Source organism: Vidua macroura, chromosome 2 (assembly GCF_024509145.1).
Source record: "Vidua macroura isolate BioBank_ID:100142 chromosome 2, ASM2450914v1, whole genome shotgun sequence".
In the NCBI taxonomy this organism is placed as follows: domain Eukaryota; kingdom Metazoa; phylum Chordata; class Aves; order Passeriformes; family Viduidae; genus Vidua; species Vidua macroura.
The window spans coordinates 100,459,804-100,485,085 of NC_071572.1; the positions used below are offsets into that span (position 1 = coordinate 100,459,804).

The following is a 25,282-nucleotide window of genomic DNA, read 5'->3' on the forward strand; positions in this document are numbered from 1 at the left end:
ATCCACCTTCATCCTGGAGGGCACCTCCTCTGAGCTACTGGGAGGCACGTGAGCTGCTGCTGGTACAGGATAGCTGCGCTTCAGCCCTGCTGAGCTACAGGCACATCTGCCCATTGCCCTCTGAATACTCTTTGTCAGAGCCCAGTCCTGGCCAGGCTTTTCTAGATATTCCACATGAAGAGGGTGTAATGTACAATACAGAGTTGTTTGAAGTTATGTGGGGTTTCTATTTAGCAGAGTGGTACAACAATGCATTCAAATTATGGTGAAAGCACAAATTACTCCAGTGATCTCATGACCCAGGCAACGCCAGTGAGTGGGAAGGGGTATTGAAGGAGTATTAACCAGCTCAAGCCCTTTGCTGTCCTCAGCTCCTTTGCTTGTCTCCTGAGAGCCTCCTCCATGCAGGGTTTTGTTGATCAGTCACACCGGTGGGAAAGGCTCCCCCAGGAGTTCTGCCTTTGTCAGTAAAATGATGGTAGAAGTACTGCACAGCAAACTGATGGATTTGATGTTGTGTCCACAGAGGAAGAAAAATATGCCTTTGTCAACTGGATTAACAAAGCCCTTGAGAAGGACCCTGACTGCAAGCACGTGGTGCCAATGAATCCAGAAACAGATGACCTCTTCCAGGCAGTCGGTGATGGCATAGTGCTTTGGTAAATGATACCTTTCCTTCTCACAAACGGGAGCCGTGAGTCTGCAAAAACTCACATTTCTGTTTAAACAGAACCTGCTGAATTTACATTAAGCTCAGGAGCATTTGCAAATTCAGGACCTTGATAATACCAGGGTTTTTGTGCTTCTTTTATCTTCAAAAATATAAAGCATATTTCATGCTTAATGAGACTTTTTCCTTGCCTCTAGACACTTACAGTTAGATGAAGTCAGTGAAATTTGAGGAGCTGCTTGGTTTTATTTTTGCCCAAGGACTTTTGGTGTTTCACACAAAGTGGCACAAAATAGTGAGTGCTTCCACAGACATCTTCTGCACAATAAACTTCTCACACAACTTCACCTTGTGACATTCTTGTCCCCACACCTAAGTACAATCTGTATGTAGCCCAAAATAATTGCTTAAGCATTGACTGTGTGCCTCTGTGTATATATGAAGAAGCAGAGGGCGATTATCTATTTTTGTTAAGTAACTCTCCAGCTCTTAGACTTGTCCTGCAATGTAGAGACAAAAGCCATACCTGTATTTTGTGCACACATAGCTTAGTGTATTTCTTGTTTTTTATTCTTTCTTTTATTTCCAGTAAGATGATCAACTTTTCAGTGCCAGATACCATTGATGAGAGAACAATCAACAAAAAGAAACTCACACCCTTCACAATACAGGTACTTAAACACAACAAAATTCTTTGCTTTTCCCCTTAGGATGCTTTTATAATCACTTAGAGGAAAGGCTGGTTCTACCTAACATGGTCAGGCAAAGTTGTTTGTGGCACAGTGAGATGCTCAGCTCCATGTCATAAAAACACAAAGACTTATATTTACATTTCCTTCCAAACATATGAGCAACCTGACTAACCAAACACAATGAATAATGTTCATCAGATCAGAGCTTTAGATGCTTTTGTGGTAGATGCCATATGAATGCAAGAGCACAGAGATAATACAGTGACCAGTTGCAGCTGGAGTAGGTCTCAGAAGGCTGAATGACTCTTTTAAAGCACGACAATGGACTTGAACCCACAAGTGCTGTTGTTGCAGTCTGATGTCCTCAACAAAATATTAACTGTGATCCTGGAAGTACCAGTGCAATATGCCTGAAATTGGACCATTGCTGTTGCATACCTTTTACAAGCCACTATTTCACCCTCAATACTGAATCCCTCCTTTATTTCTACCACATGCACGTATAAATGATTTTTTAAATGGACAAAAAGGGTGTTAATTTTTTTCACTACTTAAAGTTTATTGTGTTTCTCACACAGCAATATGTAGAGAGATATTTTTATATGAACATCTATGTACCTGGTACAGAGCATAAATAGATATATGGGATAGATATGAACCTAACCCAGTTTAGCCCTCAGCTGCTCTAATTTGATGGAACATTAGCCAGACTCAAGTAAGCTCAGAAGCCATTAAATTGGATTTTTATGCTGTATACCTCATTTTTCAGTTCTAATCATTTTGGTCAGCAGCATAACTTAATGATGCAGCTCAGATCAATCCCTGTCACATGTAGACATGATTTGATCAATATAGCTTCCACTTTAACTTAACCCTTTTACAGCTGTCTGCTGGAGAAAAAGTAATTAATTTGAAATGGTCCAATTTTTCTAGCTTATGAGAGTTTACACTATGTCTCTCTCTGCATTTTGTATCTAATCAGATCTCCCTGTCATGTCAGCAGTGCTGAAATTCATGTGAAAAACTGCAAATCTGTGTGATAAATTATATTTTCCAGGCTTCTTTGCCTGCTTTACTTGCCCTCTGTTTACAAAACCACCTTTTTGCATAGTGTAGACCTTTTCCTTATTCCAGATTTTCTTATTCCTTTTATTTTAAATGGACAGAAAATGGAAATGAAACATAATGTTCCTGAAATATCACTTTTATTTCTGCCTGTCACTGTGAATCACTGAATCTCTCTGTTTCCTCTGCACACTCCCAAACCAGGAGCCCATACTCCAAAGTTCAAAAAGAAAATGTCCAGATTTTACCAGTTCTGACCTTGGCTGAACTGCAAGGCTAAAAACTCATCAGCTTTATTCATACTGATTCCTGGGACGGTGTGCTCTTTGCAAACACTGCCAGCTAGCAACTTACTGGTATCTTAGGTATCAGGGCTTTTGCAGAGTGCTTAGGGAGAGGCGAGCCTGGAATATCTGCCAGTTGATGGGGTTGTAGCTCCTCTCCTCCTCCACATGTGCAGGACTGAGCAGAGGAGAGTTTGCCCCATGCTGAAGCTATGTCTGTACTTGAGCATGATCTCTAGCATTAGCCCTAGGTAGAGCCTGGCCTTGGTAACCAGGACTGAGCCAGGACACCACTGTGAATGTAGACGTATGCTCTGAGCTCCAGTGCCTTGTGATGTGACATCTGCCACCTCTGCCAAAAAGAGGCCCTTTCTGTCTTTATGCTGAGACCCAGAATCTGCCTGTAATCCCCAGGAGAGTCTGCATTCCCCTGCCCCCTGTGGCCAGACATGTATCCTGGGCTGCATCAAAGGAACTGTGGCCAGCAGGTCAAGGGAGGTGGTTCTGTCCTTGTATTCCACTCTGATGAGCATCCAGAGCACCCACCTGGAGCGCTGCCTCATGGTTCTGTGTACTTAAATGTATTTACAGTGAAGCTGCCTGCAGGTTTCACTCGTTTTGGCTGTGCTCCCTTCCTGTAGGCCCAGCTCTCAAGTTCTGCATCATTCAAAAGTTCTCATCTTTCCCTAGGAAAATCTGAACCTGGCCCTGAACTCTGCTTCAGCCATTGGGTGCCATGTTGTTAACATTGGAGCTGAAGACTTAAAAGAAGGGAAACCTTACCTGGTTCTGGGTCTTTTATGGCAAGTCATCAAAATTGGACTCTTTGCTGACATAGAGATCAGCAGGAATGAAGGTATGTATGGGTCTTCCTTTCAATGCTCCACTGTTATCACTGCAGAGTCTTTAGGATAAGGCTCTTTTTAAAAAAATCTAGATTTTATTTTTTTTTTTTCAAGTAATTGTTGTCCGTTTTCTTGACTGGTCTAATTTCACTTGCTTTTCACGAGCTTCAGCACTCAAAAGTCCAAGGTTTTCTGTAGAGTTGTGTGTTCTGCTCATTGGGTCAGGAATGGTGGTCTGCATCCAAGTATATCAGTGTATTGGCACTAAATCTGGGATAAGGAAATCTGCATTCAGGAAGCTTGACTCCTTCTTGCTCTTGATTGCCAGACATCTTTCTTTGTGAAATCATAATTATAGAATCATACAATAATTTAGGCTGGAAGGAACCTGTGGAGGTGCACCTTGGAGATCTGACTCAGCCATCCAGCTCCCTGCTTTCAGCAGTACAAAATCTTAAGTATAACATCTTAATGTCTTAAGGTGAGGTAGCTCAGGGCCTTTTCATATGTTTTCTGGGCAGCCTGTTCCATAGCCCAACCACTCTTGCTCTGATTTTTTTTTTTTTTTCTAGTTGGAATCTAGTTGGAATTTCCCTTCTGGCATCTTGGGTCCATAGCTCCTCATCCTTTTCCTGTGCATACTGTAAAAATGCAGATCTGGCCCCTCTATGATTGTTGAAGACAATACTTGCACCCCTCTCAAACCTTTTTCCAGGCTAAACAATCCAAATTTTCTCATCCTCTTCCCTTATATTACAAACTTCCATCCAAACATCTTTGTGTCCTTCCACTAAACTCGCTTCAGTTTGTCAATGTCTCTCTTGTACTGGGGAGCCAGAAACTGGACACAGCATTCCACCAATGCCAAAATTCTCCATGAAGTGGGTGTACCTGCAGTCCACACAGAACCTCATCTTGCTGCTTTGTTCCCCATGCCTCTGGATAGTCCCTCACCCAACAGTGACACTTCTTTCTTCCAGTTTCTGTGCAGGCATTACCTTCATTGCCTCATCCCTTTCACATTTCTGCCCCTTTTGCTGCCAGAGCCACCAGTTCCCATTCCTTTGTAGGTAGCCTTGCCCTGCTTATTTGCTATTTTTTTCCTTTCTGGTATTTTCTCCTTCACTTCTCATCTAAGACTTCATCTAAGGCTAGACAAGCCAAGAAAATTCTGATTTTTTTTCAGGTTCTCCCTTTCCCTCATAGCTGTTGTCCACAGCTGTTTCAGGTAAAACTCCCCTTGCTTGAACAGGGGACCCTATATTTCCAGTGAGCTTTCATGAGCACATGATAAGGCAGTAATACATCCCAACCTCTATGGGAATTACCTGGGATGCACTTAATTTCATATTGGATTTTCCCCATGTCATATCAAATGGTGGCTCAGAGTAGCTTGGAAAACATCTAATCCACTCAGGTTCTCATCCTTCATTCACATAAGCTTTTAGCTAATAGCAGTTACTCATATTAATTCCCCAGTGAATGTCTTTGAACATGGCACTATTAAATTGCATTCCATTTTTATTACTGTCATCTAGTTTGTTCTGTCAGATTTCCTGATCATCCTCTGTATTGACTGTGCCACCTATTGACTATCATCTTCACATTTTTAGCATGTTGCAAGTAATTTGTGCCCAGATAATTGATGCAAAAAAAAAAAGAGAAAACATTAATCCAAAAATCAATCCACAACCAACACCACAAGAATCCTTCTTCCAGCCTTCTGTCAGTGTCAACACTGTTCTCTTCATAAAATCCTCTGTCTACTTTCAAATGCTCCTATTATCCTCCTCTGGTCCAGTTTAACCCCATTGCACCCTATATCAAATTATCTGTGTAACTCCAGTTATGGTATGTCTCCGCTGTTTCCTTTATGTAGCAAATCCATAATTCTTTCAAGGTCTGACAAAAGATACTAGAAGAAAATCAGAGCAATGTAACACACCCTCCTTTTTTACCACATTAATAATTAGTTTCCATGTTAGCTCTTTTCAAAACTAGTTCTAAAGCCTTTCATGGTCCAAGGTTTCAAGGGTCAATCCTCCCATCCTGCCTGTTCCTCCTCTTCTGAACATAGTATCAATTTTTCTATATAAATAGGGTATCTCCTCAATTGACAGATGAATTAGCCCTACTGGCCCACAAGCCCATGAGGTCCTGTGCAAGTATTCCAGAATGCCTGTGTGAATCCAGTTTCAGTGTGAAGGTCACTGAGATTTCTTTCATCTAAGCTGCAAAAAGCCTGTGTTCATATTTTCATTGCAACCTTGCCACTGTGCTCAGCATCACTGTGTCCAGCTCTGCACTTCTCAGCACAGGAAAGACTTGGACCTGTTGGAGTGGGTCCAGAGGAAGGCCACAGAAAAGCTCAGGGTGTTGGGGCACTCCTATGAAGATGGGCTGAGAGAGCTGAGATTGTAGAAGAGAAGGTTCCAGGGAGACCTTATTGCAGCCTTCAAGCACCTGAAGGGGCTTATGAGAAAGATGACAATAAAATTTTCAGCGGGGCCTGTTGCAATAGCAAGAGGGGTAATAGTGTTAAACAAAAGAGGGTAGATTTAGACTGGGTATGAGGAAGGAATTTTTTGCAATGAAGGTGGTGAAACACTGGCAGAGGTTGCCCAGAGAGGTGGTAGATGACCCATTCCTGAAAACATTCAAAGTCATGTCAAATGGGGCTCCGAGCAAACTGATTTAGTTGAACATATCTCTGCTCATTGCAGGGAGGGTTGACCAGACCTTTATAGCTCGTGGGCAGTTCTTAGACCACACTGTAATTGTCTTCCACTTGAATATGATCCACTACTAGATACACAAATTACTAGCTTGGACTCATTTTATTGATGAGACCCTTTTTCTGTTTACATCCTCTGTCATGCTAATCCAGCTTGAATTTTAGCAACATTTTGGCAACTCATATTCAGAAACTAGGGTAGGAAAACCTAAAAGAGAGAAAACAGTTACACATTTTCCTCAACAAATGTTCACATCATTATTTTTTAATTTTTCTTTCCTGCTTAGCCTTGATTGCTCTTCTGAGAGAAGGAGAGAGCCTGGAGGATCTGATGAAGTTGTCTCCAGAGGATCTGCTGTTGAGATGGGCAAACTATCACCTGGAAAATGCAGGATGCAACAAAGTCAACAACTTCAGCTCAGACATCAAGGTATGAGAAATACTGACCAACAAAAGCAAAACAGTACCTCTACACCCAAATTCCTGCCCTCCACTCAGGGATTGTGCACTGAAACACTCCAAGCAGCTGATTCTGCTCTGTCAAGCACATGGAGCTGGGTACTTAAAATGCTTTCTTTGGGGTTTACCTTTGCACTCAGTAGTATTCCTCCTCTTCCTCCTGACCTATAGTCATCACTGCCAGCTCCTGCACACCAGATGCCTGGGAAAGAAATGGCTGCTGGCTCTGGACAGGGCATATGGACACTGTATTTTCAATTCCTTGCCTCTATTGCTCACCTCCTTTCTAAATCTCCCTAAGTAACTCTTGACCTGACTTTTGTTTGGAAAACCCTTACTCAAACATGTAGAGAAAAATGATTGGGCAGTTAGTCAAGTTCCTAGACATTAACATGTAGCTCTATTTTCAGTTCTTTGAGCTGTTTTTGAAGTGAGTTAATATTTTCCACATATGGAAGCAGCATTGTATTTCACAAAAGATTAAAGACACAACATGATAAACCCTTGCCTTGTTCCTGCCCTTTTGCCTGAAAAATGCTGATACTGTTGTCAGTGTTAACTATTGTCCTTGAAAACTATGCTTTCTCTTCCACAACTGTTCCAGCCTTGCTTTGAAATCCACTTTAAACATCTGCTTTCTCCTTCTGCATTTTCTTTTATTAAATGCTCAGCAGCCTGACTTCTACAGCATTATAAAGGTATGCATTTTCTTACCTCTAATTTTATGTTCAGATTGAGTCAATTCTGATATCTTTTTGTTGTTGCTGCCTTTTCTGTAAGTTCAACACACAGCATTTTTGTCTTGTGTGTTGGGCATTCTCCAGCACATATATAGTGGCTCAGGGAAGAAATAGATCTGGCAAACACAGCATAAAGTAGGAATTGCTAAGTGCTTCCAGCTTAATTAATTTAATTATGTAGCCCAATGATCAATGTAATAAAAATGAAGCATGCAGGCATATTGTTCAGGGGAGCACTGGCATTCAGAGGGCTGAGCTTTACATGTGATTTTTCTTCCCTTTAATTTCTCTGTCTGTCACAGGACTCAAGAGCTTATTACCATTTGCTGAACCAAGTTGCCCCTAAGGGAGATGAAGAAGGCATTCCAGCTATTACTATTGACATGTCAGGATTAAGGGTAAGATGAGATAAGTTTGGAGTAAATGCCAATATTTTCTGTCCATTACTTGCATTTCTGGCCAACACAGGGCTGCACTGGGATGTCAGAGCCAGCAAATTCTTTCTTGCATTGCAACACAATCTTGTATTTCAGAAATCAAAGCTTCCAAAGAATTAAATTATGTGTTTGGATTTTTGTTAGATAATATCTCTGAAACTTCAGCAACCATTTAATCACACTGATAAACTACTAGCATGTAACGAGTGTATTTAAATACATTTATCTATTAATTAGATCAAACCATCACTTTTATATGGAATATGGCTGTAAAAGCAATATGGTGAGGTGCTTGAATCGTAGGCAAATCCCATTTGAAAACACAGACTTGCCATTAGTAAAAGCAGGAACGGGAACAACTGTAAATCCATCAAGGAGCTGCTTTAGCAGCTGGATCCCCACCAGGAGACCCAAGTGGGGGTGGGTGCAGAGCTGGGGTGGGTGAGGCTGACGTTCCCTTTGTGCTGGGCAGGAGAAGGACGACGTGCAGCGCGCCGAGTGCATGCTGCAGCAGGCCGAGCGCCTCGGTTGCCGCCAGTTCGTCACCGCCACCGACGTCGTCCGGGGCAACCCCAAGCTCAATCTGGCCTTCATTGCCAACTTGTTCAACAAATACCCTGCCCTGCATAAGCCAGAGAACCAGGACATTGACTGGAGCTCCATTGAAGGTCAGGAAAATGCAAATATCGCACGGTGCACCGTGGTATTTCCCATGTGTCTCCTTCTGTTCGTGGTTCACTGTGCTGTAAATTCAGTTAGGGTTTCTTCCCAAAGCACTTACATTACTGAAGTGTGGTGCTCTGCAGGCCTTTGATTGATGTGTCTGTTGTTTTAGGTGAGACAAGGGAAGAAAGGACATTTAGGAACTGGATGAACTCCCTTGGTGTTAATCCATGTGTAAATCACCTGTACAGGTAAGATGAGGTATTACACTCCCTTCAGATGATAAATACAGCCATCAAGTTGTCTGCAAGAACATAAAAAATTCTGGGCCCTATAAGAATATATGCTGCTTTGTGTTTCCCAGGAATCTAAGTTTACCTCTGCTAATAGTTGAATTGTGTTTCTTTCCTCTGTTCTTTGGACAATGATATATCTTTTTTTGTTGTTTTCAGTGACCTGTCAGATGCCTTGGTTATCTTCCAACTCTATGAAAAGATCAAAGTGCCAGTAGACTGGAACAGGGTGAACAAACCACCATATCCTAAACTGGGTGGCAACATGAAGAAGGTACAAAACGCTAGAATAGCTCCAGTAGTGATGCCTTATCCTCAGTGAATGCCTAAATCAGTTCAAACAGCAACGTGGGTATTCATGTTGCTCTCCAGTCCCAAGGACAGCACCTTAAATGATTTTTGTGCTTAGTCAGTGGATAACTTTTCATTCTGAAAAAGAAATATACATTAGACTCACTTGCTCTGTTGACAGGTGAAAAATATTTGTAAAGAATAAAAAGACAACTTTTGTATCAGTATTTAGAAACTGTATTTGCAGATCCTTTTTGCTACTGCTTTAGGCACTGATTGTAATGCATCTGGACCGTGAGATGCATGGCACCAGCTTAATTGCAGCTGTCTGGATCACTGCCCTCCACATCAAAAGAAGACAGTGATGATAAGCATTCTTGATCAGATGCATCAAGAACCGATCACACAGTTGCTGCTAAATGCAAAGCTTTCTCCCAACTATCTGGATGAGTAATTGCATCCAGTTAGACCAGAGTGATCAACCAATCTAAAATATTGGCTGGGACACTAATCCTTTGTCTCAGTGCAATGCCATAATGCTGGAGGTACCCATGAGCCATACACTTTTATTTTCCAGGATAATCTGCTTGCCAGGCCCTGATAATGAAGTACAGCATTTTCTTCTATGTTAAATGTCCAGAATGGTATTTTTGGGATGGATCTGCCTGCTGGTAATCAATCAGCTGTTTTATCACAGAGCCCCAAAGTTCCTGTTTGCCCAGGAGGCTGAGTGATCCAAAGAATTTAAAGTAACAGTGTCTTGTCTTTTTTCTTCTTTTTTCCTGTATTTTTGACCCTGCCATTAACAGCTTGAAAACTGCAACTATGCAGTGGAACTGGGAAAGAATCAAGCCAAATTTTCCCTTGTTGGCATTGCTGGGCAAGATCTGAATGAAGGAAACCGTACACTCACGCTGGCCTTAATCTGGCAGTTGATGAGAAGGTAGGTCAGGCAGCCACGAGCCTCAGAGCATTTTGGTATGCTCAGTTTGCTTTGCTGTAGTTATGCTCTCACTGAGGAGGCTCTACAGGCTACAGCCCTCTCACTCCTCTGCACTTCAGTGCCAAGGCAGTGACCTTCTGCTCACTCCTAGTTAAGGATGTGATCAGAGCACATCTTGTGGGCATGGCCATTACAGTCAGCTCACGCAGAAGATTATTATTGTCACTATCTGCATAGCAACAAGAAATGTTTATTGCACAGAAGAGAGGAAAAGAAGTTAAAAGGTCTCTGTATCAGGGAATGGGGACAATGTCCCAGAAACAAGGAATTGATGTAGAAGTTTTGTAAGCTGCTCCTTGAATTGGGCACAACTAAGTACCTCTCCCCATTTTAATGTAATTCTCTGTGTGTGCATGTTTCTGTGTTTAAGAGTGCTGTAACTGAAAGTAAAGACCCCAGTAGTTAGGAACTGAATACAAACTAAGTTCAGACCATAGAGAAAGGTAGAGGTTTATCAGTAAGGTAGCTAAAATAGGCATGAGGTGATTACTTACCCTAAGTTTGGGATATCTTTCCAAGGTGTATGCTGTATAAGCACAACACTCCAGGCTTGTTTTTATGCAGAAGTCAGTCTTAGGTGAGCAGAAGGACTCCCTTCTATTTCTAAAATCAGTGATTATTTTTTAAGCACTATGAGAATGAGTAGTTTACAATGAGATACATTGAGAGGAATTCCAGGAGTTTTAAGTAATCAAAACTTTTAACATTCCCAAAACAGTGATTAAGGAGTTGGGGATGAATTAAACTCCTTAGATTAATAATTGTATTATAACATAAATCATATGCACTGTGAGTGTGTGTGAGGCAGAGGAATATCAGATCATTGGGATAATCCCAGACAAGCTATGCACATACAGGACACTTCTGAGATTACAGTAGACTTTGAGCAAATATCTTGGCTTCCCTCTTCAGGTACACCCTAAATATCCTTGAAGACATTGGTGGTGGAGAGAAGGTCAATGATGAAATTATTGTCAGCTGGGTCAATGAAACACTCACTGCAGCTGGGAAGGATTCAACCATCTCCAGTTTCAAGGTACAGGCTTTTTCAGAAATCTCTGCTCAGGAATCTCTTATTCAGAGTGCTTGTGTGTGTGATATATAGATGTGTGTATGCATACACACACGCTCTACATTATGATATAACTCACTACATAGCTTGATTATTTTTCATTCCCTTTTAAAAGCTTGTTCAAATATACAGGTTTTATTCAAGGAACTTTATTGTGAAGAAGTAATAGAAATATGGTATGAACACCTTGAACACATAGAAATATGATAAGGAAACACCTTGAATTCCAGTTTGGCTTGGGAAATCAAAGGATGGAGACAGGAATGATTACTGGAATTAAGAAAGAACTGCTGTGCTGTTGGTTATGAATCAACAGCAATTACAAATGGCAGTATTAAAATGAACACTAGCAATACATTCATAACCTGGTAGTACCATCCAGGGGTACCTTGCCCTATTTTGCAAGGTACCATACAAACACAGAGATGGACCAGTTCTAGAGCGCTTCCAATTCTGCTAACATATCTATGACACTTCCCAAGCTAGGGAACACTCAGTGGATATAAATCAGCAGTTTGCACCAGGCAAGGACAGATCCATCAAATTTCATGTAATGAGTTCAGGAATCACACAGCTGGTCCCTCTTACCCCTCCCATCAGTAGATGTCTATCAGTGTCATCTCCCCACAGAAAGCAAATGCACTAGCCCTGCACCCCTTCTTTTGCTTTAGTGACATTGTATTCTATGACAAGGCGACCTGCTTCATGGATGAGGAAAAGGCTGTGGATGTTGTCTACCAGGATTTTAGTGAAGCCTTTGACACTGTTTACCACAACATTCTCCCAGAGAAACTGGCTGCGCATAGCTTGGACAGGTGCACTGTTCGCTGGGTAAAAACTGGATGGCCAGACCCAGAGAGTGGTGGTGAACAGAGTTAAATCCAGCTGGCAGCCTGTCACCACTTGTGCCCCCAGGGCTCAGTTTTTGGGGGCCATTTAACATCTTTATTGATGGTCTGGGCAAGCAGATCAAGTGCATCCTCAGTCAGTTTGCAGAGGACATCAAGCTGGGTGGGAATGCTGATCTGCTGGAAGGCTCTGCAGAGGGATCTAGACAGGCAGGATTAATGGACCAAGGCCAGTTGTATGAGGTTCAATGAGGCCAAGTGCTGGGGTCCTGCACCTGTATCACAACAACCCCGGCAGTACTACAGGCTCGGGGAGGGAAGCTGCCTAGCAAGAAAGGACCTGGGAGCGCTGGTCAGCAGTAGCTGAACATGAGCCAGCATGTGCCCAAGTAGCCAAGAAGGCCAATGGCATCCTGGCCTGTATCAGCAGTAGTGTGGCCAGCAGGAGCAGGGCAGTGATTGTGCCCCTGTACTCAGCCACACCTTGAATCCTGTGTCCAGTTCTGGGCCCCTCACTACAAGAAAGACACTGAGGTGTTGGAGCATGTCTAAAAGTCAACAAAGCTGGGAAAGGCTCTGGAGCATAAATCCTATGAGGAGCAGATGAGAGAGCTGGGGTTGCTTAGCCTCAAGGAAAAGAGGCTCAGGGGAGACCTTATCACTCTCTACAACTGCCTAAAAGGAGAGTGTAGCCAGGTGGGGTCAGTTTCTTCTCCCAGGTGACAAGTGATAGCACAAGAGGAAATGGTCTTGAGTTGCAAATGGCCAGGGAAGGTTTAGATCGGGTATTAGGGGAAGTTTCTTCCCTCAAAGGGTTGTCAAGCCCTGGAATAGGCTGTCTAGCAAAGTGAGTCACCGTTACCAGAGGATTTAAAAAATGTGGAGATGTAGTGCTTAGGGACATGATTTAGTGGTGGACTGGGAAGTGCTAGATTAAGGGTAGACTTGATCATAAAAATCTTTTCCAACCTAAATGATTCTATGATGTTTCATCCCTTGGGTAAAACAAAAAATCCTAGAAAGAGTTCTTAGTCTGCCTTAGATAAAAAAATATTCTAAGCAGCCCTTTGTGAAGATCTAAATGGTATTTGACTGAACTGTGCATTGCTCTTGAGTCTAGACTCTGGCTCTGTGGGAGTTCTGTCATCCTGTTCTTCCATTTAATTTTATCTTTCATCTTTGCAGGATAGCAAAATCAGCACCAGCATGCCAGTCCTGGATCTCATTGATGCCATCCAACCAGGGTCAATCAAGTATGACCTCTTGAAAACAGAGGACCTGAATGATGAGGAGAAACTAAATAATGCTAAGTATGTTTCTGCCAAGTGGCACTTAGCATGAGTTACCTGCTCAGGCTGGCCTGACTCTATCTTTAAAAACTACTCTGCTGTCATTTTCATCTGGCACAACCTCATGTGAGAAATACCACCTGAGTTAGAAGCATGAAGCCTGTGAGTTAGGTAGTAAAAAGAGTGTAATGCAGTGTGTAATGTTGCAGTTCCTGCTTCATAAATTCCTTGAAAGGATTGAAATCACTTGGTTTCACAAGCTCCTATTTTCTTATATTAAATTTAAAATTCTTTCAGAGATCAAGGAACAATGCCAACAAATAGTGAACAGGGATTAGTGACAGCTCTTTGGTCACCTACAGGTAGAACAAGGGCATATTTAAGAGAGAAAGGGGAGGACAGGATTCATGCCTGAAAAACTGCTTCTCTAGATGTGGATATTGATTTTTTTTCCCTGAATGCAAATTATTTCCTAGCAGAGAGTCAATTCTGGGAGCGTCTCCCTCTCCTTTCTGAGTTACACAGATCACCTCCTGGTCTGATCATCAGTTTAACTTCTTTTCTATGCAGTAACTACAAAGGAGAAAAGGATGAGTGTAAAGCAATCAGATCTGCCATTATTTTTGTAAAGACTTTTTCCAATGTTCTTTTTCCTTCCATTTCCTACCATATTTTTCTTACTCTTTCTTTTCTTGCAATACTATGTGTGCTTTTCTCTGTACTTTATTTCTTCATTCCTCTGCTGTTCTTTTCCTCATTTCCCACCCCTGCTCCTCTAGGTTCCCAATGCTTCTCTTAATTTTGGGGAAAATTTCACAACTGTATGTGCTCTGAAGTGGAAAGAACCTGGGATTTTCTAGCTTAAAAAAAAAAAAAAAAAAAAAAAAAAAAAAAAAAAAAAAAAAAAAAGAGAGAGAGAAGAGACAAACTCACTGGAGAACAGCCAGTGGCTCTGAGCAGGGAGATGGGAATGTCATCTTGCACTTTCTGGGTATGACTGAAATAAGTCCCCAAATGTTGATTTCCAACAGTACTGATTTCCAATGGCATCAGCCTTCTGCTTCTATCCTTGCAAGTTTGTTTATATATAAAGTCTGAGTCTCAGAGATTGAGCAGGAGCAAGATCATAATGGCTGGTTTTGAGGATAATCTTTTAGGGGATGGAAGATTAAATGTTTTGTTCCTGCAGGTAATCAGTGCTCTAACCATCAGAGAATGCACTCTACCTTTTATTAGAAATGCAGTTCTTTATGAACCTGTCTCATACATTCCTATAGAAAAGTTTAACTTTGGTAAATCAGTGAAACCCACTCTGGTATTGATCATGTAAAACACTTAACAGAGGGAACATTATTGCTACTGCACTAATTTCTGTCTTTATTTTTCCCTTTTTTTTTTCCCACCCCTGTAATGCAGATATGCCATCTCTATGGCAAGAAAAATTGGAGCAAGAGTCTATGCCCTTCCAGAAGACCTGGTTGAAGTAAAACCCAAAATGGTCATGACAGTGTTTGCTTGCCTTATGGGAAAAGGAATGAAGAAAGTTTAAAGCACAAAAGACTTGCACTTATGTTGGTTATTCACCCTTTAGATTCCTTCAAACTGGATGCTGTTCTCTGTATCAAATAAATATGCAGGGTGCTCATGCTTTTAAGGCATGAATGTTATACGTGGTTCCAGGTCATACAGAAGTTGTGTATTCACATGTATCCAGGAAATACTTTGTTGCTTGATTTCTTTGCCTTATTTTTCCACTTTGCTAGCTATAACCATTTCATATTCCTAAACAAGTTTTTGACACTGAGGCCTAAGCATATGCTTTCATTAATGGATACTAGGGTTTTCTGTGAGAGGTCATCCAGTGACAGACAGCTTTTAGGACTATGAAATGTTATACTCTGCTTCTGCCTGAGAATGTCGTCATGCTTTTCGTAGCATTTCTGTCATACTTACCTTCAGTTTGCACCTGGGATAACAAAACAGGTTTCCTTAAGCCAATGCAAGTAGTAGTGACTATTTCTGGAGTGGTAGGATCCTCCAAGGAAATTCTTGGGGAAAGAAAGAAGTGTTTGGTGTCTGTGATGTGTTGCTGGTATGTAAACTAAGCAGTACTTTTTCCTGCAAGTTATGCCTCTGCCATCCATGGCATTACTCACAGATTACATTACTGCTCACCAAAAAAAAACACACTGCAGCCTGGTCCTCCAAGAACATCCAAACTCTGGAACCTTTGCAACAAACTTTCTCCAAGGGATAATTCATTTTTATGTCATAATACACTTTAAAAAGATTGCAAAGCATGATAGAAATGAAAGCCATGTTAAAGAAACTAAGGGAATGTACTCAGTAGCAATACAATGAGAAGTGAACAAAGGGATGCAGAATGACATATTTATGTAGACAATAAAAATTCAACTCTGTTAAGTTCACAGACTTGCACTCAAGGGGCTGTGGCTCTGATTCAGGAGAGCATTTATACCTGTGCTAGCATAAGAAACACATACTAAAATGCTCCCCTGAACCCAGGCTGGGATCCTCAACAGAGCTAAATCAGCTTTGCTTTGCAGCTAACAAGGCACTGTAAATTTGCCTCAGTTGAGGTCCTAGCCCTGTCTGTGGATAGTCAGTGGGATATATTTGCACTGAATCTCTTCCTTGGCATGAGACATTTACTGGCCTTTACATGGATTTTACTGTGGCGAAATGCAGAAGGAGGGAATTTTGCCTTAATGCAATCCCGTTGACACAGTTCTCTCCCCCTCCCCCTCCCTTTCCTCCAGCCCTTCAGAACTGCCTTAACAAAGAACCAATATTCTATGACATGAAAAGTCTCTTCAAATAAAATGTTCTATAAAGCCAGATGTGTAGTCCTTGCTTTTAGTGGTGGATGTGCTAGTCGGTGTGTGTCATGGAGCTGAAATGGGGACAGAGGTAAAAATAATCTGTGGGCTCACTGAGAATGTGTCTTCTGCATTGTTATTGAAACCACAGATTGCAGAGAATGGAAAGAATTATTTCCTAGGCCATTTGTGAAAATGCCACTCTGAGACACTGCGAAAGACGGGACATTGTTCTGGCTGGACTTCCAGTATGATTTCCCCATTTGGTGCACTGCCCAACATCCTCTTCCTTTGCCCAGGTACCCATAAATTTTGCTTCTTTAAGCATTCTAAAATGCGAATATGCTGCTTTGTTTCTGCAGGAATGGCCAGATCCTGTGCCTGATCAGATCTGACTCCCCTGTTCCTCTTAAGAATTTAATACAGGATGGGAAAAAATACAGCATCCTAAAACCCATTCTGTCTGGTCCCAGTATTTCACAGTGCTTCCAGAGGAGGAGAACATCCAAAGTGTTATACAATGGAGATGTCACCCCAGCTTATTGCCCAGGAAGGAGGAGTTATGAGACCATGGCCCCTACACTACTCCTCCTCTTTTCAAGTATACCACCTGCTGTTGCCAGAGAAGAGGGGTGGCACTGAAAAGGCAGCTCCTCTCCCCTTATGATTGACTTGGGAGTCCTTCAGAGGTAAAGCAGAGAGAGGAAACCGTGACTGCAGAGCTTCTCTCAGGTGGGACGACCACGTATTGTGTGAGTCACACGCATGTGCGTATGTGTTTGCAAAATGAAGAGGCCATTTTTTGTTGGATAAATGGTGTAGATCTGAAAGGACTGGGTAATCCTGCCTGAAGACAGCCCTGCTTCAGGTTCCTTGTTTCAGCTGGCTGCTGGTGAGATGGTCTCACCCCAGACTCAGGGGCAGTCATGAAGGATGAAGTAGATGACAGATTGGAAATGGCAGCAAGAAGCAGGGTGAGAAGGATGGCTTTTCCCTTGACCCCAAATGAATGCAGGCATTTGCCATCCCCAGAGAGTAGAAGGGATTTTCAGGCGTTTTCCATTCACCAGCTCTTGGTAACTCAGCTTTTTGCACAGGGGTGGGATTTTTAGAGGAGTCTGCTGACTTCAGGGGCTCTGGGGACTGAAAGCTGCCTCTGCCTCAGGCTCTGGAGAGGGGCCAAGTGCTGTACGGTGTTATTTGAACCGTGTTTTGTAGGAGGGGCTGCTTTTCCTCCTCCTCGGCACCCCAGCAGCCTGGCACGCATCCCTCCCCGCTGGCTGCCCTGCCCGCAGGCTGCTCTGGGGAGCAGCGCCGCTGAGCGCCAGCTCCGCAGCGGGGCCAGCGCCGCGAGGTGGCGCTCGCTGCCCCCGGAGCGCCTGACAGCGGCGGCAGCAGCGCCAGCACTGCGCCCTCCGAGAAACGGAGCAAAAAGTGGATCCCGGGCTCTCGGCACAAAGCCAGAACTCGCCACTTACTCCCGTAAGTGCTGCTGGCAGGGATATAATGTAAATACCTCCCAGATCTTCAGCCCCGGCTCTGGAATCACACTTGAAAAACTAATCTGTCGTGGCCCCGAAGGTGTGGGAATAGCTGCATTCTGGTACAGGAGTATAGATATTTTCACTTTTCAGTGCATTTCTGTTAATCGAGTGGTCTTACTTATTTGATGGACTTGAGGTTTTGCTTTCATGAACTGGTAATAGCAGCCTGTAATAAAGGTCTCTCTCAGCAGATGCTGAAGGCGTTAAGCTTATGACAAACATCACTAAAAATACCAACCAGGATCTGGAATTTTTTGCTGCTGCTTTCCTCAAACTTTTTCCCATCCTTCTTAGAGAAAGCAGCTGTCTTTGGGATTCACTCCCAAATCAAGCTGGCTTTGTAAGCACTTCCATTATTGATTTTCATTGCACAATTAATCATAATTTTAAATGCTTCAAAAAGGCTTAGACATTAATACGAATAAAAATAAAGCATCAGCATTTAGACTAAATAGAAGAAAAAACCATGAGGGCAATCAATCCACATGCCTCAGGGTACAGTCTGATCACCAGATGGACTTAGAAGGAAATGTCCCCCAACAGAGTAGTAAAGCATAATTAGGTGTATGATGAGGATTTTACACCTTCTTGTAAATCATCTACCCTAGCTAGAAATCATCTGTTCTAGCCTTAGAAAGGGGACAGCAAGCAGTATGGCTGGCTGCCATGCTCTTGTAGAGATAAGGTTGTTTCTATTTCCTCCTGAACTGGGACTGAATCAAAACCCCAACCTGACATAACTCATCCTTCTAAGTGCAGCTTAATTCTGTTACGAGCCTAATCACAAACTTCAGGTGTTGGTGTCCACTGCTGCCTAAAGGAGCAGCAGCTTTGATCTGGCTTCTGCTTGGAAAATAGGACCCTTGGAAAACAGGTCTCTGTCAGCTGGCTGCAAAAAGCACAGGAGCATCACTGGTCCTACAGCAAATACCAGTGATTGGTTGCTGCTTTCAGCTTGATGGAGAAATGGATCCTGGTACCTCCGATCCCACAAACCTGTAGGCTGAGTTGCTCAGAGTCAGCTCTCTGTCTTCTCACACTTCTGGTAGCCTCCTCCACCACGTGAAAAACAGACTTGTCAAGAATTTGGGAGCATTTTCCTTCAGGCTTCTCAGCCAATTAAGCCTGGTGCTTTTCAGGCAAGCAGACAAGGCAAGGAGCAGAGAGTAACTGAATGCCTAACTCTCATTGCCTGCTGTGTGGTGAGCCACTTTGGAGCTAAAATTTATCCACAAACCTAAGAAGCTGTTCATAAAGCAGGACATTAATCAGAAGAGCACTGTGTACTGGTAAGGTGGCATCTGTGGATTTTGTACAGCTTAATGTGATAAAACTGTGAATTAGGGCCACAATATAATGCTCTCAATTTTTTTAATAATTGTCATTCAGTGCTCAGTGGTGGTTCTCTTCTGCCACCAGGAAAAATGTGTTATTCACCTGGCAATTCCTTTGCTGCTCTGAAAGTAACACACAGCTCTTAGTTCTCACCAAGTAAAATGACTATATTTATAAAGGACTGTTTTTCATTGCATCTTATTTACTTTTTGTGCCCTGATAACTTTTCAAAGTGCTTTATGGGAAGCCTAATTTGTTCCCAGAGTGCAAACTACTATTACTATTCCAGATCCATGATAAATTGTCCAAAGCCAAGAAAGGCCAGAATTCACACAGACCATCTGCTCACAGGTAATGCTATGTCTGAAATTTATGAAAAGAGCAGAAAGCTACATAACCAATCCCACCTAGACACACTGAACTCCCTCAGGACAGGCTCTCATTTAGTGCATTTGTTAAGGATCTAAGGAAATACAGCAATGAATATCTGTAAATGCATGAAGCACAGAGAGGAGCCTCACACATCCACTCTGGAAATCACCTCGCAGGTGCTTCACGTGTGGTGCTGCTTTGATTCATGCAGGCAGAAAAGCAATGTGAAAATGGAAAGCAAAACACTCTGCATGTCTGAGAGGTGGTGGACAAGACTTAGGAGCATCAGCCTGGCCATGCCTTCTCCTCAAGGCCTGGGTTTGCTTGGGTGTCAGTGAAACCATCCTGTGCTTAGGTAATGTGCCAGTGAAAGGCTCGATCAGCCACAGCAGGGAAAACAGAGATTCCTGAGGAGGGATGCAGGCCCTGCCCACCAGTCCTACATCCACTGCTTGCTGCACTGTCAAATCACAACTGGCATTAGGGAAACATGGCCTCAGTGTCCCATAATGCTTCTCAGACCTACTTGGGGTGATGCTGTCCATGCAGTGATCAGATCTTGCATACCAGTCAAATGCCTCTAGAAAATTTCCAAGTTTGTAGAAACTTCCCAAATTTGTGGTTGGAGCCAGATTCTAGAGCTGTGATGGTTGTCTCTGCAGTGTGGATCTGCCTGCACAGACTGATGGTGGTGGGGACCACACCAGCTGAGAGGGGTGAATGAAAGAGGGCAGGACCTTTGCTCTATGGGGTTTATCTTCACCAGCCATCCTCCAACAGGCCCTGGCACCTTTCAAGCAGGTCCCAGCATTCTCCAAAAGCCCAAAGGAATGGTCAACTCTTCCAACCTCTGCCAGATGCTGTGCAAGAAATGTGAGCAAGTGCAAGGAGTGCAAAGAAGAAAGAAAGTTCTGTTGATCCAGCCAGAGACAGGTAGAACACATCACTACTGCAGGGCCAATTGCATTCTGGATATGTGCACACATAACCTTTGTACATAGAGAGGGAGACAGGTGTGCATCCATTCACGTGCAACTTGGCCAAAATGTGCTCTCTGTAGGTGGTACTTGGACACCTTCCTCAAGTGCTCAGAAGTTCTGCTTGGAGTGCTCCTGGTACTCTCTTTGGTATCCTCTATTTACCAAAATAAAACTTGCCTTGCAAGTGCTCCTTGCTAAGACACTGGCAAATAAGTCAATGTGTACCGGCAAAAAGAAAACATGAGTCACTTGGACAATGTGTTGTTTGGGTGGTAGTTTATAACAGACCTTCAGGAAGCAGAGCTCATGAAGAAAGTGTTTAAACAGCACAGACACCTCCCCATTTACCCCAAACTGTGCTTCACTAGAGCAGCTTTCTCTTTGCTAACCCAGGAGAGCTGACTAGCAAAGAGAGTAAAATAAAAGATTTAACAAACAAAACAGGGTGGTACAACAGAGTCCTCAAAAATGCCAAGGAAATGTGTTTTCAGCCTCTGCTCATACCTATCAGCCATGATTGAAACATACTGCTGAGGTGTGTTTCCTCCCAGGTTAATCCATCATTTTCTAGCACAAGCAGCATCTGATTTTTATATTTGAGGATGATGAGAGGGAGAAATGCCAGAACAACAGAAATTTAGACATAATCCAGATTTTCCCCTCCTGGTGGTTTCATGGGCTGCAAAATTGTTTCCTGAATGAAATAACAGAGGTTGGTGACATTGGCCATGTATGCAAATGATCACAGTGTCCTACAAAGATTAATTGGTTCATGAATAAAGATGAGGAGCTGAGGTGTGCAGGGAGAAATCATTTATCAATTATATGCCTTGGAAAACTGAAAGATGATGCAGCCTTAACGGCTGAATGGGTTTGAAAGGGGGACTTGTAAATTGAGTTCTAATTCTGTTCTGCCACATTCATAATAAAGAGCTGTTAGACTAATTGCATCCTTGTGTGGCTCATGAGCAATAGCACTCAGCTGCATCACACAGTGAGCAACAGAGATCAGAGTTTAGTTAGATTTTAGTCATCTTCTGCCTCACGTGGGAAGGATACTCATTGGTTACCTTTGGCCTCATCAGTAGTGATAAGGCACAAAAAAATGGCAAAAGCCTATCAGCAATTTTCATGAGATTATTTTGCATTTGAATCTGAATTTAAAGAACCAGTAAGGACAGCACAGACTCACTTGGCTTTTATGTTCTGCTTCAGTCACACGGATGCATCAGCACGATTACCTATCCCCGGAGGGACTCCCTGATTAACTGGAAACAAGAGAATTCTGGAGGATCAAAACCATAACAGACTATGCTAATCCCAAACAAGGAAAAAGATCAGAGGGATGTGGTTGCTGATAACAGCTGACCTCTGCTCCTCCTGCCCCTTGTGAGTGCTTGTTAACAGGTTTACTGTTACCAACAGACAGCACCAGCCTAGCATGGGCTTTAGCACACACTGAAATACAGACTCAGATCTGAGAACCTTGATGAGACTTGTTATTTAAAACCTCGCTGCTGGATACTGTGCAAGCCCCAGGATCAAAGAGGACAGTCACACTTAGGTCACAGTTGAGTATAAAGGATATCTCGTGACGCTTGGGCTGCTGAAAACTGGGGTGAGAACCACTTATGAAAGTCACTGGAGATTACTCAGTGGTACTGCTACATCTGGCTGCAGCAGTTCAAGAAGTTTCTTATTTGATTTGTTTTATCTGACAGCTTTCCAGGGTCTGGCTCTCTTTCACCAAAAAGAGCAGCCTACAGGAGCCCAGCATGATGACCAGGCACAGCCCAGCATCCCAGCATGTGCTGAGGGGTCTTGAGCAATGATAGATACCCTGACTTAGCAGGGACACGAGTGCTGGCCTCTGCTGCTGCCACCATTTTGGGCACTGACATCTTAAACCACCACATAAAGATTTGCCAGAGCCTGGTCTGGCTGAGGTACAGCACCCAGTATCTGTCCAGGGGACACTGGTGTTACTAAATTTGAATGTGCAGAGGGAGTAGAGAGACAGCATTCAACCAAAAGAGTCAAGACGTCTCTTTAGAACTGCCTTTAAATTGTGATTATATTTTAAAAATCAATATAATAATGGCATCAGGAGGCTATGCATATTACCAGTCCTAATTCCCAGATGTATATTTTTCAACAGAGAAATCAAGAGAATACTTTGTTAATTATCTACTCTGAAAACCAAGACCTGCTCATCCTTCTTTAAATGAAAGCCTGTGCATTTCCCAAAGCGACCCTAAAAGTTAACACAAACCAACACAACTGAAATTGTCCTCCATTAGTACAAGGCCTCTGGCCATATTTGCTATGGCAACACTTGCAAGTAGCAGGTCAACACAGCCCATGGACTACCCAGTGAGAAGGAATAATTAGTCCAAGTGCAGCAAAATCTTTGAACTCTGACAGAATTTTTGACCAAGCAGCTCTTCAGCAGGGAATGCTGAGTCAGCAGAAGCGAAAAGGGTTGCTGGAAATGATCAGTTGTGATGAATTTCCCAATTAGAGAAAAATAGATTTGTTCAAGAAAGGAGGATTTTAAATCTCCTCAAATTCAACTAGAACCTCACCTTGCAACAGTTTCTAAATTGAGTCTTATTTCCTCCAGGTTTTAAAAACAGTCTGTAGAAATGCAAGTTAATTATCAATTAAATAATTAAAATGACTTAGGAAAAAATCAAGCAACGGTTAAAATTCTCAAAATTAAATGTTTTTATTAACTCAATTGTTTTTACAGTTGCCCTTCACAGTGTTTTTTAAGACTGCATTTTTCTTCCCAGATAATCTGGGAAATAATTCCTAGGTTCTCAGAAGTCCTTGAAGGTTATTAAAAGATTTACTTCTGCATGCAGTGTTTCCTCAAACACCCTTTTTTTTTCTTTTTCTTGTATGAAATATTTCCTTTGCATTCTAGAAACCAAAAAGCAAGTAGGAAATCAGTAGCTTTCAAACACTGTGTGAACAGTCTCTCTGCAATAAACTGGAGAATCTCCTGGAAAAGCAACCAACACTAAAAAAAGTCTTACAACTACCATTTGTCTAAAACTCTCCTCTTGGGTAGACAATAGAAGGTGTTCCCTTTTCCCACCTAATTAACACCCTAAGACATGTAGAAATATGATCCTTTCCTTTCCTTCAATAAGAGCAACCCAACTCCATCAGCTTTTCAATCTCTTCTCAGCATATCAAATTTTTCTTCATATCTGTGCATGAAACAATTCCACATGAAATAGTGTCTGGATGAGCAAGCTTTGTCTCCTATATTTTATTTTTATTTGACAGCTTCCTTTTGCCCGTGTGAGGAAAGAGCATCTGAACCACTGGTTTAAAAATCAACCTTTCTGACAGAGTGCTGCCCACTGCCCTTGCTGGGAATGGCCTCTGTACCTTATCAGAACTTCCTGTTTGTTTGAACAACATCTAAAAAGATAAAACAAGAACTAAATGTCTAGGTAAGACATCAGTGATTTCACTTCCCATGAGCCTTTCTTTGCCTTTCCTTTTGGTGTCTGGTTTGTGCTCAACTCCAGTTTGGGGATTTTCAGTTTTGGTGTATTTTCACAGAGACATTAACCCCAGCCTACCCAGTGGGGAGCATGATTCACCTCTGTTGACTTCAGTCACCTAAAACTCAGCTGTCTGGCTTCTTAGGACAGGGCTGCCCTTCTGAAACAATTAAAACACACACACACAAAAAAAAAAAAAAAAAAAAAAAAAAAAACCCACAAAAAAATAAACCAAAAAACCCAAAACCCAGGGCTGTGTTTGACTTCCAAAGGCCTGGCTGCCCACTTAGGTGGAGAATTGGCTCTGATCTGGACCACTCCAGAGCTGTTCTAGAGGATGTTCATGGATGCATTACCTAACCTTAGCTCCAGGGCTTGCCCCAGGCATTTTTCACCCGGGGTATAGCTATAACCCTCAGCTACACTAGTGCATCAAATAATTTAGTTCCCCCATTCACATCCAGATCTTGGCTCCCTGGAGTCACTGTTTTATACATATTGATTCACTCCTCAGTCCTGTTCTGGAATGAATTCCCTCTAGAAGAGGACTTGAACCAGGATAATTAGCTGTGTCTTAGTCAAGTTTGGATTTGCTGTTCAAGCATGGAACAGAGATGAAGATCATATTCTGGACATGCCAAATTCACACAGCTTTTCAGCATATCCTGTACAGATAACTGTGGATAGAGATACAAGGAGCAAACCTTGGGGGCATGCAAAAATTAATAATAATGAGATGAAGAGTTACTTGTACTTTTGCTTGAAAAGTAATCCTTATGACATCCATAAGGAAAATACATGGATGTCAAAGCACAAAACTCACTTGCTCCTTGTTTTCTCTCCTAGCAAATGCCAGGAAAAGAAGGTTTCCTGTTCAGAATTTTTCTGTTTGGACTTAACCTCATTCCCACTGCTTTGAACCAGATTCATGCTTGGCTGTGATGTCTTATAAGAGAGCTGGATGCACAGCACACTGCTGGACCTCCACAAATATTAGATGATTACAAAAGCTTTGTGCTTGCTGTTCTTTCTTATGTCTGTGGTTTGTAGCTGCAATAAAATAAAAGGCTGAGATGACAAAGTGATTTGTCAATATGAAAATGTTCAAAATGTATTTTATCCTCTCTTACATGGACGACATCAATATGAGCAGCACCTCTCCAGGGAGCTCTGTCATATTGACTTAGCCACCAGGAGCTTGGGGTTGAAGTGAGAAGCAATATTAAATTTTAACTACTCTTTAAATAACATTTTTAAAATCAATAATGTGGGTCCTGAACCCTTGGCTTTCCTATTGCATTTGGT

At 42.4% G+C, this 25,282-nt stretch overlaps 1 protein-coding gene across 2 annotated transcripts in view; it reads left to right on the forward strand.

Annotated features, from left to right (window-relative positions):
• Nucleotides 1–16,244, forward strand: part of LCP1 (lymphocyte cytosolic protein 1) — a 29,147-nt gene extending 12,903 nt beyond the window's left edge. The window contains exons 5-17 of one of the 2 annotated variants that reach the window (XM_053971593.1): nt 527–659; nt 1,260–1,341; nt 3,402–3,567; nt 6,578–6,720; nt 7,421–7,447; nt 7,792–7,887; nt 8,399–8,594; nt 8,762–8,840; nt 9,042–9,156; nt 9,983–10,116; nt 11,089–11,212; nt 13,282–13,406; nt 14,802–16,244. In XM_053971593.1, coding sequence (XP_053827568.1) covers nt 527–659; nt 1,260–1,341; nt 3,402–3,567; nt 6,578–6,720; nt 7,421–7,447; nt 7,792–7,887; nt 8,399–8,594; nt 8,762–8,840; nt 9,042–9,156; nt 9,983–10,116; nt 11,089–11,212; nt 13,282–13,406; nt 14,802–14,934 — 1,553 coding nt within the window. In that variant the 3' untranslated portion in view covers nt 14,935–16,244. The remainder of the gene's footprint in view (nt 1–526; nt 660–1,259; nt 1,342–3,401; nt 3,568–6,577; nt 6,721–7,420; nt 7,448–7,791; nt 7,888–8,398; nt 8,595–8,761; nt 8,841–9,041; nt 9,157–9,982; nt 10,117–11,088; nt 11,213–13,281; nt 13,407–14,801) is intronic. The other variant, XM_053971594.1, reaches the window with a different exon arrangement.
• Nucleotides 16,245–25,282: the final 9,038 nt, after the last annotated feature.